A 15,262-nucleotide genomic window follows, 5' to 3' on the forward strand; every position below is an offset into this window, starting at 1 on the left:
TTCTTTAGATTCTTAACATGTACGTTACTTGAACATTAAGTTATCATTATAATTTATCTGGCTATCTATTCCGGGTATTTTGTTTCAGTTTTCACGTTAATTAATTAAAGTTAATTATTTTACCGTTAATGTAGGAATTAAGGTAAATTTACATTTTACGATGTACACACTAAGCGTAAGTTAACTTAATTAAATATTTCTGTATATATTGCTTGTTTACATACATTTAATTTAATTTAAATTAGAATCAATTATTTACCTTTGAATCTATAATTTATTTTATTTTTTGAGTACATTTATGTTTTAATATGTACAATACTCTTTCAAAAGTATAAAGATAATGTGTTACGGTACCGATGTAATATTAGTCTTAGTTACATAATAAGGCCCTGATAAATTGTAACTTGCCCTTTTTCTTTTATAATTTTTTTCAAACTACAAATGATTAAGCGACTAATAATTTTACAATGAAACTTGCACATGGTGCAGATGGTATTTATTATAACAAAAATAAATGCATATATTCCCGCTAAATAAACATTGCTTCTATTCGTAGTGTGTGTATCGTTCGCGCTGCCATAGCCCGGGCGGTGCGAATGTGTGCGTTTATAAATAGGTAAGTAGTGGTCGACACGCCGCGTCTTCACGTAGTCCCGACCTTGGAAATGGACAAGTTCACCTTCATCTAATTAAAAAAAAATATCCGAATTATTTGTGGCAGTGAACGCCGTACTCTATCCAAAGTGCATGTCGGAGTTTATGGAAACGCAATGGAAAAACCGTTTGCTTTTTTGGTAAGCGATTTAAAAAATATTTATCAATATTTTTACATTTATTTAAAAATAAATTTAACCTTTCCAAGTTCAGAAATAAGAACACGTTTATTATGTTCAATAAGAAGAATTGCAGTTAAAATATTTTTTAATATCAAATAATATTGTAAAAAGTAGACATGAATTAAGTGTTCATCTTGATTTTTGAATATTTTTATCTTGTTATTCTGTACTTCAATTAGTGCAGTTAACTGAAATTCACAAATCGAAACTTGAATGTCAATTAGCATGTGCAAATTTAACATTTTACTACTTAAGCACTATTAAAATTCAAAACTATAATACGGAAGAAGGAGTGGTTCGCCGTACACGTCTATAATTGCTTAATTGCCAATGGTTCCGCGAAATTAACATCACTTTTTTTACATTTTAGGTACTATTTATAAATTTAGCAACGTTAAAAGGGGAAAATGCATTAATAATCAGCAATGATAATATAGAAAACCTCCGTAAAAGTGATGTAAGTATACAATGTTATTATTTTAAAATACGAAATACTTCAAAATATACCAATTAAAAAAATTCAGTTTCTTCAAATTTTAATGAGCAATAACTGTCATGTTATCTACAAAAAAAAAAAAAAATGGGACCCATCTGCAAGCACTTCCTTTCGATTAAAATAATTTTTATCAAAATCGGACCACCAGGGGCGGAGATTCGCAGTAACACACATAATAAAAAAAAATCAGTCGAATTGATAACCTCCTTCTTTTTGAAGTTGGCTAAAAACTATAACTGTTATACATAAAATATATGTCTGCATTTTTGGTATTTAACCGGTTCTCCCTATTGTTTTGGCAATGTTTATAGGAATGATCTTAACGTAAAATTAGCCAATTAGAAAATTACAACGAATTAAATTTTAGTGGTACTAGCAAACCATGTCATTGCCGAACTGTATTTCTTCAAGACGGCATAAACAATTAAAGAAGGGTATTAGTATTAAAGATTTAAATGAAGAATAATATGTGTTAATTTCGTAATTAACAGCGGTGGCTCAGGGGTTAAGCACTTGACTTGTAATCTGCAGATCCTGGGTTCGAATCCCGCCATGTACCAATGTGTTTTTCGGTTCTCGATTTACATATGCACATTTATCCGACGTTCTTACGGTGAAGGAAAACATCGTGATGCAATCTGTACATATCTAAGAAGAAATTTAAAGATATATGAGAAGTCAACCAACCCGCACTGGGTTAACGTAACCACGTTCAGTTAGTCAACCGACTATGGCCTAGTCACCCCTAACTTTGGGTAGGCTCCGAGCCCCTCAGTGGGGACGTATAGTGAGCTGATGATGATAATATGTTAATTTCAGCCGAAAGCACGACGGCCAACGCAAATCAGTTATCTCTGCCTACCCTTCTGGGTTACAAGCGTGAATTATGTTGTTGGTTAAAGTAAATCATAGTGAATTGATTGAGTGATTAAAATGTTTTATCTCGGCATAAAATACTTTCATCGCTTAAAATGGAAATTACGTAATATTGAAACTATTTTTTGAAGGAAAATTTAATATATTATTACTACTCATTCATTCCATTTCATTTTCTAATAAAAAGGAACGTAAAATTTTCTCCAGCGTATACAAGCGAGGCGAAGTGCACACGCAACGTGTCAATGACGTACACGGCTTTAATTGTTTGGAACGCACTTGCACTTGTATCAGATGCTGACGAACACTTTCAATGGAATATTTTCTAATATTATGATATTACTCTTATTTTTATACATCTTATTTATTGTCCACTCGTTTATTGTATATCAAGGAATGTTTGTGATGCATTTTTAGATAAATATTATAGATAAAATTCTAAATAGTATCGTAACCTTTGTGAATCATCGAAATTTTTTATTTAGATGATCTGAGACTATAAACGTTTTAGCGCCTACTCGATTTGAAATAGTTAACGTTATGTTTACAAATGTTTATTGAAACTCCGTACTCCAGTTACGAAACAACTGATAAAGTGTTCGAGTACTGGTGTTGTTCACCCACTTTTCTCCCGGCGAGCGGTCACTTATTGCGTCGAAGTAAAAGTAATTTACGCACTCCATTAAATATAACTTATCGAGATTGTATATAACATTGCCAATCACAAAACAATGAATGGATGATGTTGCAATTTAGTGAGATAGAAGTAATTAAAGGACGCGATTAAAATCTTGTTACAAATAAACAACGCCCATAACACAGAGATTACCGATCTTCATATGTCTTATAACTGGCATATCTCTTATGCATCTTTTAATAACTTTCTCGTCGATTACGAATGTATAGGTATGCCTATGTATTCTATGTATTCTTTTTCGAATGTAATTAAACAATTCGTCTAGATTTAAAATATCCTGTTATAATAATTAATTTTTATACAGTAGTTTAGAGCCTTGATAAAAAGTAGTAATTATTTTTGAAGCTTGAAAGTAAACAAATGAAAGTGAGTGTACATCCGTCATTGACATTGTAAATCGCGATGCGTTCACTTGCCACGCCGATAATCATCTTGAACTTGTAGTAATGCCGCGATAGTAACATTTACAGTAGAATATTGTCGCTAAGCTTAATATGTACCAAATCTATTTATTTAAAAACCAAAAATATGTTAATGGCATCGTTTAGATAAATGGTACAAAAATTATTTAATTTTATAGAATTTATCTGAAAATTAGAATAATAAAGTTGATACCCACATAAATAGGTGTGTGTACATACTTGGTAGATTATTACTTATAAAGGTTTGTCAAAAATATTTTATTGGTACGCCACCATAAAACAACAGCAGGTGCTTATTTCACATTGTCGGTACTGGTTGTGTGACCGGTTTATATACTGCACAGTAATTGACTTTAACGCAATAGTTAGGTGACAGATTATGTTCTTTAGGTGATAAATCATATTAATCGTACTAATGTTATAAATGTGAAAGTTTGCATAAATGGATGGATGTTTTTTATTACACAAAAAGGCCTTGACAAATTTCGGTGAAAATTTTCATAGATGTAAAACATCTTTGGAAGAACACATAGACTCCTTATTAAGTTTTTTTTTCTTAATTCTGCGCGGACCAAGTTGCGGGTAAAAGCTTATTCACACTGAATGTGAGGTTATTTAGTGATTAACATTTCATATACGTCCTGAACATTTTTTAAGTTATATTTTACTAGATGTTATAGAAAACGAAAGAAAATCTTCTTCTTCTTGCAAAGTGTATGATATTGTACACATTTATTGATTTTATTAGATCTCAAAGCATCCTGAAAAATTATAATTTTCATTAAGTTACATTCCTACATCATGGAAATAATTAAGTGACTCATTATGGATTCAGAATAATAAACTAAGACGGGCGAGCATGCAATGCATTTTCATAATGAGTAAAATATCGAATTTTCACACGCGAGGTATCACTTCATTAATGCCCCGTGTGATTTTTTTATTATCAAAGACGTAATTAAGGCGCAGTTAATAATAATGATCGAAGAATTCTAATTAAGCATTTATTTCTTTTTTCAGGAAGGTGGAAACTATCAGTTTTCTTACGGAGTCGCCGACGAGCAGACGGGAGACGTCAAAAGAGTATGGGACTCGAAAGATGGTGATACTGTTAAAGGTTCAATTAATTTTATTCATAATTTTAATTGATAACTTTATTATTGTAAATTAAAAAAAAATGTTTAATTACAGGTCATTACAGCGTGCTAGATGCCGAGGGGTCTGTGAGAACTGTGGAGTACACAGCCAGCCCCGGCGTAGGCTTCGTCGCCGCGGTCAACAACGATAGAGTCAAATCTCAGCCGGATAAAGAACAAAAAGTTATGGAAGATAAATCTTACAGAGATTATAACAGACCTTACGATCTTTCAGAAGACCCAAACTATGAATTTCATTATACAAAACATCGAAAGAACAAGATACGTCCTTACGATCTTTTTAAAGATTATCCTATGAAACGACCTAGTCATGCTCATTCTGAAGCAGATTCTGGCGAGTTCCAATACAATCCATCACTAAAAAACTATTACAACGGTGATTCTCATAGAAACATGGGTTATGGCCATGATCCCGATTGTAATACTAAATATGTAACCGAAGGGAGTAATTATTTTAAAACATTTACCGATTTAGATTTTCGTAAACAAAAATATCCCTTACTATATTCGGATCCATATACACAGGAAAAATATAAAGACATGCCTTATGATGATTTAGAGAAGTATCTGAATTATAAATATAAAGGTGAAAATAACTCACCGAGACCTGACGAAATGAGTCTAGCTACATCAGTTAAATATAGTTATCCTACACTACCAGATATTCCAGTTTCTCAACATTTTTATCGAGATGATGTTGAGCAGAGACCTAAAAAGAAACATAGACCCAAACCTACAGATGTATTTTATTCAAGTGAGAACCTTAATGATTACGTTTTGGTACCAAAGAAGAAATATAAGAAACCTCCAAGGTTACCCGATATTAATGATTATTCAACCGACAACGATGAAGATTACGATCATATGGACGAAGAAGATGATAGAAAACGTAAACCAATTCGAGGCTCCGGCCAGAAAGAAGTCGTTAGAAAAATTATTAAAAAACCAAAACCAACGATTATTACTTTGCTAGACATATTAGATATTTAATATTTAAATACAAATTAGAACATACTTGTACATACTGGAATTATTTTAATAATTGATATTTTACAATGAACATTTTGTTTCAACATTTTATTACGATCGACATTTTACAATGCATACTGCTTCAAATACTATCAATAAAATTATCAAAAATTAAATTCTGAATAGAGATTTAGTGTTTGCGTATAGCTATATTTATATTAAATACATTAGAGTATATAAAATATGTACTTTTATTTTTTGTATACCCAAAAAAGTTATTTATTTTAGGTTACCCATCTTAGGTTCGGCTTAGTTTCATTTAGTATATATCTATGCCAAAAAATCCATATCATCTTAGTAAATTTTCATCATTATATTCCTTTTCATTAAAATGGTATAAAAAGAGTGACGTCATTAATTAATTTTAAACATAAAATACATACGATTGTGTAACTACACAATGATAGTGAAAGTGTTCGAGGCTCAGAAACTGGAGCAAATGGGAGTGTTTGATACGATTTACTTACAAGGACGTTTAAGTTATTTTTAAACAGAAACTTTAATTTCTGAACATTTCACAGTTTTATTGGAGCCCGTTCGTAATGCCGCGACAGTTATGTCCTTAATCATTCTATTTGCAATCATATCTCGTAATTGACAACTAAAAATGAGACAGTCAATTGATTAATGAAAACGATAACTTTAGTGTGCGTTTATATGGAACTTATCTGTCGAGCAATTTTTACCTTAACTGATATGAAAACAAATTAATTAATCATGTTTTCAACTTTTCTTGGAACCCCAAAAAATTAACTTATATAGGCTTATATGACATCTTTTAAGTACTAAAGTAGTTTTCGTTAGTTTTTCATTAATAAAATTAAAAAATACAATTGTCCTTAACAAAAATTGCGAGAAATATAACTGTATTACACAATTTAAAAAGATAAAAGCATAAATACAAGGAGATAATAAATAAATTTATCTTGTCACAGAATGCATCAGTGAATTAAGCGAGCATGTAAAAAAGCGAAGAATAAAAAAGAATCACTTAAGTGGGTGAAGCTAGAAAAATAATCGCTAAAATTTATAAGATCTAATTTCGAATAGTTTAATTGTTTTAATGTTTATTTTCCACTTTACTTGACACAAGTGGAACTTACATGGTTATCATATACGACGTAGTCCCGTTGTTATTTGATTTAGGTAACGCATGCATTCCTCGCACATTCACCAAGGTGCGGCCGTGACACGCGCATTGCGACAATGCCTGCCGTCACACGCAACACCGATAAAGCGCATTCAATATTCTTTCTAGATCGAAGCCGGACCGCCCTAATTTCTATTGTATGGTCTAAGCAACAACTAATATAACTGTTATATTGCCTAAAAATTATTGCAATCATGTTTTTACAACTATTTACTTAGGATATAACGAAGTTTTCGATTGTGTCATGTCAGTGCGGACATACTTTTTACATTTTTTAAAATAAATTATTGAAATAAAATTAAGCACTTTTAGTTGAAATTATTATGTAAATATTAATTTATTTATCTGCGGCTTTATTTATTTCTGCTTCGTTCACTCGAAATATTAAACGCAAGTAAACTTAAGGATAATTATAATTTTTATACAATAATTAGTATCAGTTTCAGGTCATATAAAAGCAAAAAAAAATTAAGGAAAATATTAAACAAATTTAAATTTTTACTCTAAAATACCGTTAATAAGATCTACAAATACCCAAACATGTTCCCCTAGAAGCATTGATGTGGTAAAATATTATAAATTTTATGAATTCAATTAAGTTTAAAAAGTAAATGACTGAATACCTATAAATATAATATGAATACTTTTATAGATATTAATTTCTTTTGCCACTAAAGCAGTCGACAAATATGCCCAAGATTACTAACAACCTACCATAGATAAAATTTTATGTGTTCGCATTACTCGAATAATATCATAAGTTAAGGCAATAAAACGTACTAAGACACGTGAAAGTTAAACTTTGATTTTTATATTACAAAACACTAAAATAATATAATTTTATTAGGATATAAACATACACTATTTTTTTTCATTCTATTTCGATCTACCATACCGCTGTGCAAAACGGTTATGGGTTCGCGGCACAGGCGGTTACTACGTGTTAGATAAATCTTATAGAAAAATAACCCATTCACCACTTATAGGTTTCATGTCACTTTGTCAACTCCATGCTCGAGTACTGTATTCCACCGCTACATGTTAGTAAAAATTCATACCGTTCGATTGAAGTCGTTAAATTCGTTAAACCGCGAACCATAAATTCAGTCAGTTAGTGTATTCTAATCATACATTTAATTTGAAATTTCATAAAAATTGACAATCGCATTGTGATCTCATGTATAATACTTTATCCTTATTTATAAGTGCTATAATTGTAAATGATATAATTTTAACCTACCGACCATATATAGAAAATTAGTTAAAAAGAAACAACTGCAATTGTACCACATATGAGACAAGGTGAACTTGTTCGGGCAGCCATTCTGTCGAGTACCAAGGATATAGTTTCTTTGTACTTTCAAATTATAGCTTATGGGATACTATAACCACACGTGATATGAATATTTTAGGACTGATAAAAAACAGTTTATAAATACCGTACGAGATGGTGCACACAAATCTTAAAGTAATTTAATAAAATTATTAAGCTTAAAAGTTTCTTTATTTTTCGCATACAAACTTGTTTGAATGTAGACATTTGTATAGACTTATTACAAACATGTTAATTTAAAAAATAAATAAAATCAATTGACTAATTCTAGTTTAAGCATTATTTTAAATACAGGTTACACACAACTAATTTGCATAGTACAATTTTAATAGTATACAACTGCGACCTTTAGTATGATAAGTATCAAATTATGCTATTCACATATTGAAGCGAGGTTGAAAGGTGAATGGCATCGAGTGGATGAGTCACATACGTCGCAACTTGACACCCGAGCCTAGGCGACTAACAGACGAGAATAGGCGACGAACATACAAGACTAAGCGACTGACAGACAAGAATGGGCGACGGACAGACGAGAGTAGGCGACTGATAGACGAAACTAGGCGACTATCAGACGATATATCTTGCGGTCAAATAAAAGTAGACTAATGTTAATTACAGATTAACCACAATAAGGACAAAGTAATCCTTTTGTAATAGTGGTGTCTAGAATTGTACTATAATTACAAATAGTGTGTAGTTTTTGTCTATACTTTCTTCAATACAAGTAATTAAAATATGAATTTATAATATCGATTTCTCAACGTGGTAATTACTGAAAAGGAAATGCGTGAAGATTAAGCGTTTCCTTTGCTGCTTAATGAAGGATTAAATACTTGGGTTATCTAATCTAATTATTATTTATTTTAATTTGATGGAACTTATCACTTAGTAGTAGACGAACTGAGAAATCAATAAAAAAGTAGACTGTATTAAATTGCATGTTAAATTTCCATGTTATATTTAGTAAGAGGTGTAAATTACTGAGCGTGAAGAATTTAATCGAACTACGGTTAATCGTAGCGTGAGCGCGATTATCCATAGTAACGGTAATTACACAGGGTGTGCACTTCAAGTCACGAATACGGGGCAAATCTATTACCTTATTTAAATCTACTTCTTTGCATATATAAAAATAATAAAGAAATAATCGTAACAAATTTAAATCAGTGAATTAACGAAGTATCTCCGTACTGTTTCTAAGGATCGATTGTTGCTGAATCAATATTATGTCTTGCTGAAAATCCCACAAATTATCGGCAAATGGTTAAAGCAATAATACTTACTAAGATACTACAAATTAAATTAACTCTTTTTTTTTTTTTTTTTTTTTTTTTTTTTGTGACTGAGTAGTCACTGTTTGCCTTGAGGAGGCATTTACAGTTTCACCGGGCTTGAGGTGGCCGGGCGCAGATGGCGCTTAGCCTAAACCTCGTTTAGGAGTAACTAGACTCGAGGGCTCCCTCAGGAGCCTCGGCTCGGGCTGTTACTTCGTTATTATTACCGGATTGGGAGGTCACCGAGCTCTTAGGTCGCTTCGGTGGACGCTCCATGGAGTGACTGGGCGCAAGGGCCCCCGAGAGGGGACCTCGGCTTGGGCTGTCACTCATTACGCGTTTAGCATTCCGATTCAAGGGTGCCCGAGAGGGCCGAACCTCGGCTTGATCGGTTGCTATTATCTGATTGCTATTATTAATACAGCTAACATTACTACCACTTCGGAAAGCGTTAGCGCTGGGAGAAGAAGTGGCGGAAGAAACTCCAGCAACGCTTCTACTATTAATAGGAGAAAACCTGCCTGCTATCAGGCCGTATCGCGAGAATGATTGCCGCAGCCGACATCGACTGCGGCGTTTGATCTGTTTGTGATGTTTGAGCTTAGCCTGGGCGATAGTAATTGCATCGTCTTGAAAGTCAAGAACGTGCCTAGGTCTACGATAATCCCGACGAAACTTACCGAGCGCGATTGGATTGTAGGTGGCGGCACCTACAACTAGCGGATTAGGATGACCGACGGCAGAGTCAAAATAACGACGCGACGCCAACTTCAGGTGTTGGGCAATGGTGGGCAAGTCCAAGTCTATATGGAGATCGCTGTTGCGCATGTACCACGGGGCTCCCGTGGCTCTACGCAAGAATCTATTCTGAATCACCTGAAGTCGATGTATTTGTTTCGGGGCGATGTGCGCGAATACCGGACTAGCATATGTCATGACGGGACGAACTACTGATTTATAGAGTGTCACCTTGTTCCGAAGGGACATTTTACTCTTTCTATTAATCAACGCGGAAAGACGACCTAGGATGAAAGCCGCGCGGTTCCTGACCCGGGTCACATGAGCGGAGAAGTTAAGTTTAGAGTCTAATATGACACCTAAGTATTTAACTTGGTCTTCCCAAGGTATTGGGCTGTCCATGAGTTTAATGGACGGAAGAGCAGCCCCTTTCTGGCGTGAAAAGTAGAGCGCTGCGCTTTTGCTAGGATTAATTTCGATCCTCCATTTCCGAAACCAGGCACCTAACGTGTTGGCAGCGGTTTGGAGACGTCGACATATAGCTTCGGGTGAACGACCAGATGTGTATACGCAGGTGTCATCGGCGAATAGAGCAAGCTCTACACCGTGTACGCGAGGAATGTCGTTTGTGTATAAGGTAAATAGAACAGGCCCTAACACCGAACCTTGGGGCACCCCGGCTCGAACGGGGTGCAATTGTGAGCACACTCCCTCGACGCGGTAGCGGAACGTGCGATTACTTAGGAAGTCTCGTATTATGCATACGAGACGGTCGGGTACCCCGTACTCATATAGCTTGTATATAAGCCCGTTGTGCCATACTTTATCGAACGCTTTCGCTACGTCGAGGAAGATAGCTCCGGTGCTAAGGCCACGTTGGCGTTTGACAAGTATGTGCTCCGTGATGCGGTGCACTTGATTGGTGCATGAATGTTTGGCGCGAAAGCCAAACTGTTCTGCAATAGGCATGCCCTTTGTGTCCATAAAGGTGCGAAGGCGTGCTAATATTAATCGTTCATAAATCTTCCCAAAGGTTTTGAGAAGGCTTATGGGGCGATAAGACGTGGGATTGGAAGGCGGCTTTGAGGGTTTGAGGAACCCTATGACTTCAGCGTCCTTCCACTCGCTGGGAAAGACGCCTTTGGTCATTGCCGCATTATAAATGGCTACGAGAAGTTCTATAATGGCAACTGGAAGTAGTTTCGCCACCCTATTGGTGATGCCGTCTGAGCCGGGAGCTTTGCGTGGACGTAGATTTTTAATTAGTTTCTCGACTTCGTCGCTAGTAACCGGAGGAATTGAGTCGAGAAGGGGTTCGTTTTTCCTTCGGTCGACCTCGCTGTCCACCCTCCGTAGGTGGTCAGGGTCGACCGGTAGGCTACTGGGGGAGCACTGGGCCTCGAGGCTGTCTGCAAGACATTCGGCTTTCTCTTCGTCCAGCATAGCTGGTGTTGTATTTGGACGCGACAATGGCGGCATCGTTGAGTACGTGTCGCCTTTAAGTGACTTGGGAAGCTTCCAGAATGCTAAATGTGATGGCTTTATATTTCGAAGCGTTGAATCCCATCGTTCGTTCCGGATGGCAGCTATGCGTGTTTTTACTTCACGCTGTAATTTACGTAGCTGTTTTCGGTTCGATTCAGTGGGATACAAATCGTGAGCTCGGGTAGCCGCGTTCTTGCGTCTCAACAAGTCTCTGGCATCTGGTGGTAGTGCCCAGCGTTGGTTGTCTGACTCTGGCATTTGCCTTGAGCAGTCCTTGATGGCGGTTTGGATATGACTTGTTAGAGAGCCGATCGCGACGCCCATTTCGTTATCAGAATTAATTATGTCGGGGATGTCGTTTAGATGTGGGGAGTTAATGTCTTTGAGCCTGGCACTAAGTTTGTGCCAGTCAACGACTGTCTTAATTGGGGGGTCAGCCGGTGCAGAGGGCCCTAGCTGTAGCAAAACTGGTCGGTGATCTGAGTGAAGTTCATGTATCACCTCAATATTACGTAAGGTTAGGTTAATATTCTTGATGATTGCAATATCAAGCACATCCGGAGTGTGTCCCAGTATGTGGGGGTAGTGAGTGGGCTCTAGTGGCGCTATGATTTCAAAATCAAGTAAGTCCGACAGTGAGTCAAGCTCACGGCCGCGTTTACTGATTCTTGTAGAGTTCCATCGAATGTGTTTGCTATTGAAATCACCAGCAAGGATGGTGGCTCCTCCTATAGATAGAAGCGATTCAAAGTCGGAGCGTATGATGGTTGCGCTTGATCTACAAGGAAGGTAGACCGAAGCTATCGTAATGGGGGCATGGCCAGTCATGGCTAGCTGACAGATCGAGGCCTCTAAGTGCGTTAACGCGGGCGTGTCAATCGGTACACAGTGCAGGGATTTTTTATAGTAAATGACAGTGCCACCGCCTGGGGCGCCGGTCCTATCATTTCTAACGATATTGTAATTAGAGACTTTCGGGTCCCTCATAGCCGGTTTGAGAAAGGTTTCCTGCACGAGTAACACGTCGACTTGATGATCGCGAAGGAAGTTATGAATTTCGTCGCGTTGTTTCCTAATACCGTTCGAGTTGTAGAAAGCTACGATGATTGAACGCGGTTTGACTCTGCCGTTATTACTCGCGAGAGACGGATTACTACAATCATTTAGCGCGTTTGCAGCCATCGAGGCGCCTAATTATGTTCTAAAGCACTTACGATGTGCTTGTACTTCTTAATTAAGTACAGTCGGGTCCCTATATTTCCTGACGCTTTTTCATATTCGTCGGCGAATGTTAATACTTCATCCATGTTGAGGCTTGAAAGATGGTTGAGAGATTCAAAGGGATTCTCTGTCGCTTTAGGTGGCGTAGGCATTGCCGCCGGCTTGACCGGTACCGGTTTAGCAATGGGCGCGGTTAATACATTGCTCGCGGGTGCGTTAGGAGTGGGCCTGTTAATACCCCATGCGGGGGTGTTTTGTGCGTTCGTTTTCCACGACGGTTGGAGAGGTGGGAATTCGTTGATAGACGGCGGAAGCAGAAGCGGTTGACGTCGCGACGGTCGCTGGGGTTGGGATTGAATTCGCTTAGGTGCCTTAGGGCACCCGTGGTAGTTAGCGGTATGATCACCGCGGCAAAGAACGCAGGCAGGCTTTCCGAAAGCCTCTAAGAGTGATTTATCCTTCGGTCTGGAACAATCCGATGTACCATGATCGCCTAAGCACTTCACGCACCTAGGGCGGGCGAAACAGTTGCGGGCCGAATGTCCGTACAACTGGCATTTGTGGCACTGTCCGGGGAGGCCATTCTTGCGTGGCGGTTCAACTATGAGCCCGCTTAGGCCACAGATTGACTTAACGTCAAAAACGGCCTTCCCTTCCGGCGACAGTTCTAGGTGTACCTGTACTAAGTCAATAGGCGATTTTGTACGCCTATTTGTCATGCGGAATACGCTTATAACGGGGAATTTTTGATCTTTCAAGGACTGGACTATGTCCTCTACGGGGATTTCCTTAGGGATGCGTTTGATCACCACTCTAAGGATGCGCTCTTCGGCGAGCGTGTAAGTATGATAGTACACCTCCTTTTCTTGGAGGAAGCGGGTTACGTATCTGAAGGCCTCGGCGGTCTCCAGCTGCATCCTGATACCTTGGGCTGTCGCTGCAGCGACGACCTTGAATTTGTTGGACATAGCCGATTGGATCATCGGCCATTTGTCCTGGGCTTGAATATAAATTGGCGGTGGCTTTTTATCGAGCAGCGCGCGGGCTGCGGGGGGAGCCGGACGAATAGATAACGGAGGCTGAGTACTTTCAACGGGGATAGCCATGAGGGCTGGGATTTGAACCGGCTGGGAAGATCCGGGTTCGAGCTGGGGACATGGGCGCGGCGCCTTCTGAGGCACGGGAGATGGGGACGATGATGATGCCGACGAGGAGGCGGGGGAAGAGCGCTTCTTGCGCTTCTTCTTGTTCCTCACCTCCGTGAACAGCCCGCCTGCATCATCAGGGTTTTCGGGTGACAGGGGGGAGTCCAACTCCATCTCCTCAGTATCGGTAGTTGATGGCGACGCGTTACTCGACGTCGAGTCGAGAGATTTAGGAGGCACTACGGGGGCCCCGGATTCCGATTCCAGTAGAGAGGCTGTTAATGCCTTAAACGCATCAGGGAACTTGGCCCTGAGGAAGTTAAGGACGGCTCCTAAACTTTGGTCCGCCATTTGGACGTATGGTGGACCGTAACTTATCTAATGTAGTCTCCCGGTGGGATGCCGGGGTGTGTTTATTAGCTCCCTCCCTGCTGGGTTAAGCAGGGAGGATGTGTGCCTACTACGTGTAGCCCTAGTGTGTCCGAGTGCCGATCTTATTGTGCACTCGGGTGTGTACTTAGGTCTAACTAAAGCTACCCGTGGGCTCTAAAGGGCCAAGCGTGGACCAACGTTGACTAGGGCACTACCCAAGGCCAGTGGTGGAGGTCCCTTCCGGATTACGCGGTTCCCTGAAGGGGAAACGCAGGCGAACGGGGCTGCCTGACTAGCTTCGTTATCACCGTTAGGTATCCGCTAGCCTTTCTCAAAATTGCGGTTATTAAGATATTGCTCAGCGCAGTGAAAACTGCACTTCACAATTTCTTTCACGCAGTTCCCGAAGTCGGAAACAATGACGTCGCTATCCCAAGAAACCAGATGGCTTGCCAGATGGCAGAGCAATAATAGTTCCTTAGCGGAACAATAGACGTTACGACGTTCTACCTAGAAACTAGGATTAGCGCTTACCGGAAGGCGGGCGCAATAAAAATTGCGCCGACACAATCGGCTCGCGAACAAAGGACGGCGGCACCTTTTATGGCGCGCGCAGGTGCGGATTGCTCAACGTAATGTCGGGCGGAGCGACAGATGTGCGGCGAGCGAACACGTCCGTTCGCCTCAACAGTCTGTAGCAATTCAACAGTCTGTAGCTTTTTTTTTAAATTAACTCTTTTTGTTACTTATGATTTAAGGCGGTTACAAAAATTCTATTGCAATAGGGTATTAAAAGAGTTTAGTAGTATTAATGCGTCCTTGGCACCATTGCACTTGTACTTAATTTATTCCACGCTCTGTTCTCATAGATATCCGTATGAACTTACCTCTGATACCAATTCTTGTATAAATCGTAACATATGTACGCTAGCATTATATTGATATTCTTTAAAATTTAAAACTACATTATTTAAAATACAACTTCATAATTCCTGATCGTGAATTATTGACGTTAAAATTTTACATAC

At 38.3% G+C, this 15,262-nt stretch overlaps 1 protein-coding gene across 1 annotated transcript; it reads left to right on the forward strand.

Annotated features, from left to right (window-relative positions):
* Positions 1-693: 693 nt before the first annotated feature.
* On the forward strand, positions 694-5,513 carry LOC106716654. The gene is made up of 4 exons (XM_014510212.2): positions 694-794; positions 1,207-1,293; positions 4,348-4,444; positions 4,519-5,513. The coding sequence occupies exons 1-4, from the start codon at positions 771-773 to the stop codon at positions 5,472-5,474; spliced, it is 1,164 nt and encodes a 387-aa protein (XP_014365698.2). The 5' UTR covers positions 694-770; the 3' UTR covers positions 5,475-5,513.
* The last annotated feature ends 9,749 nt before the right edge of the window (positions 5,514-15,262 follow it).

Source organism: Papilio machaon, chromosome 6 (assembly GCF_912999745.1).
Source record: "Papilio machaon chromosome 6, ilPapMach1.1, whole genome shotgun sequence".
Classification (NCBI taxonomy): domain Eukaryota; kingdom Metazoa; phylum Arthropoda; class Insecta; order Lepidoptera; family Papilionidae; genus Papilio; species Papilio machaon.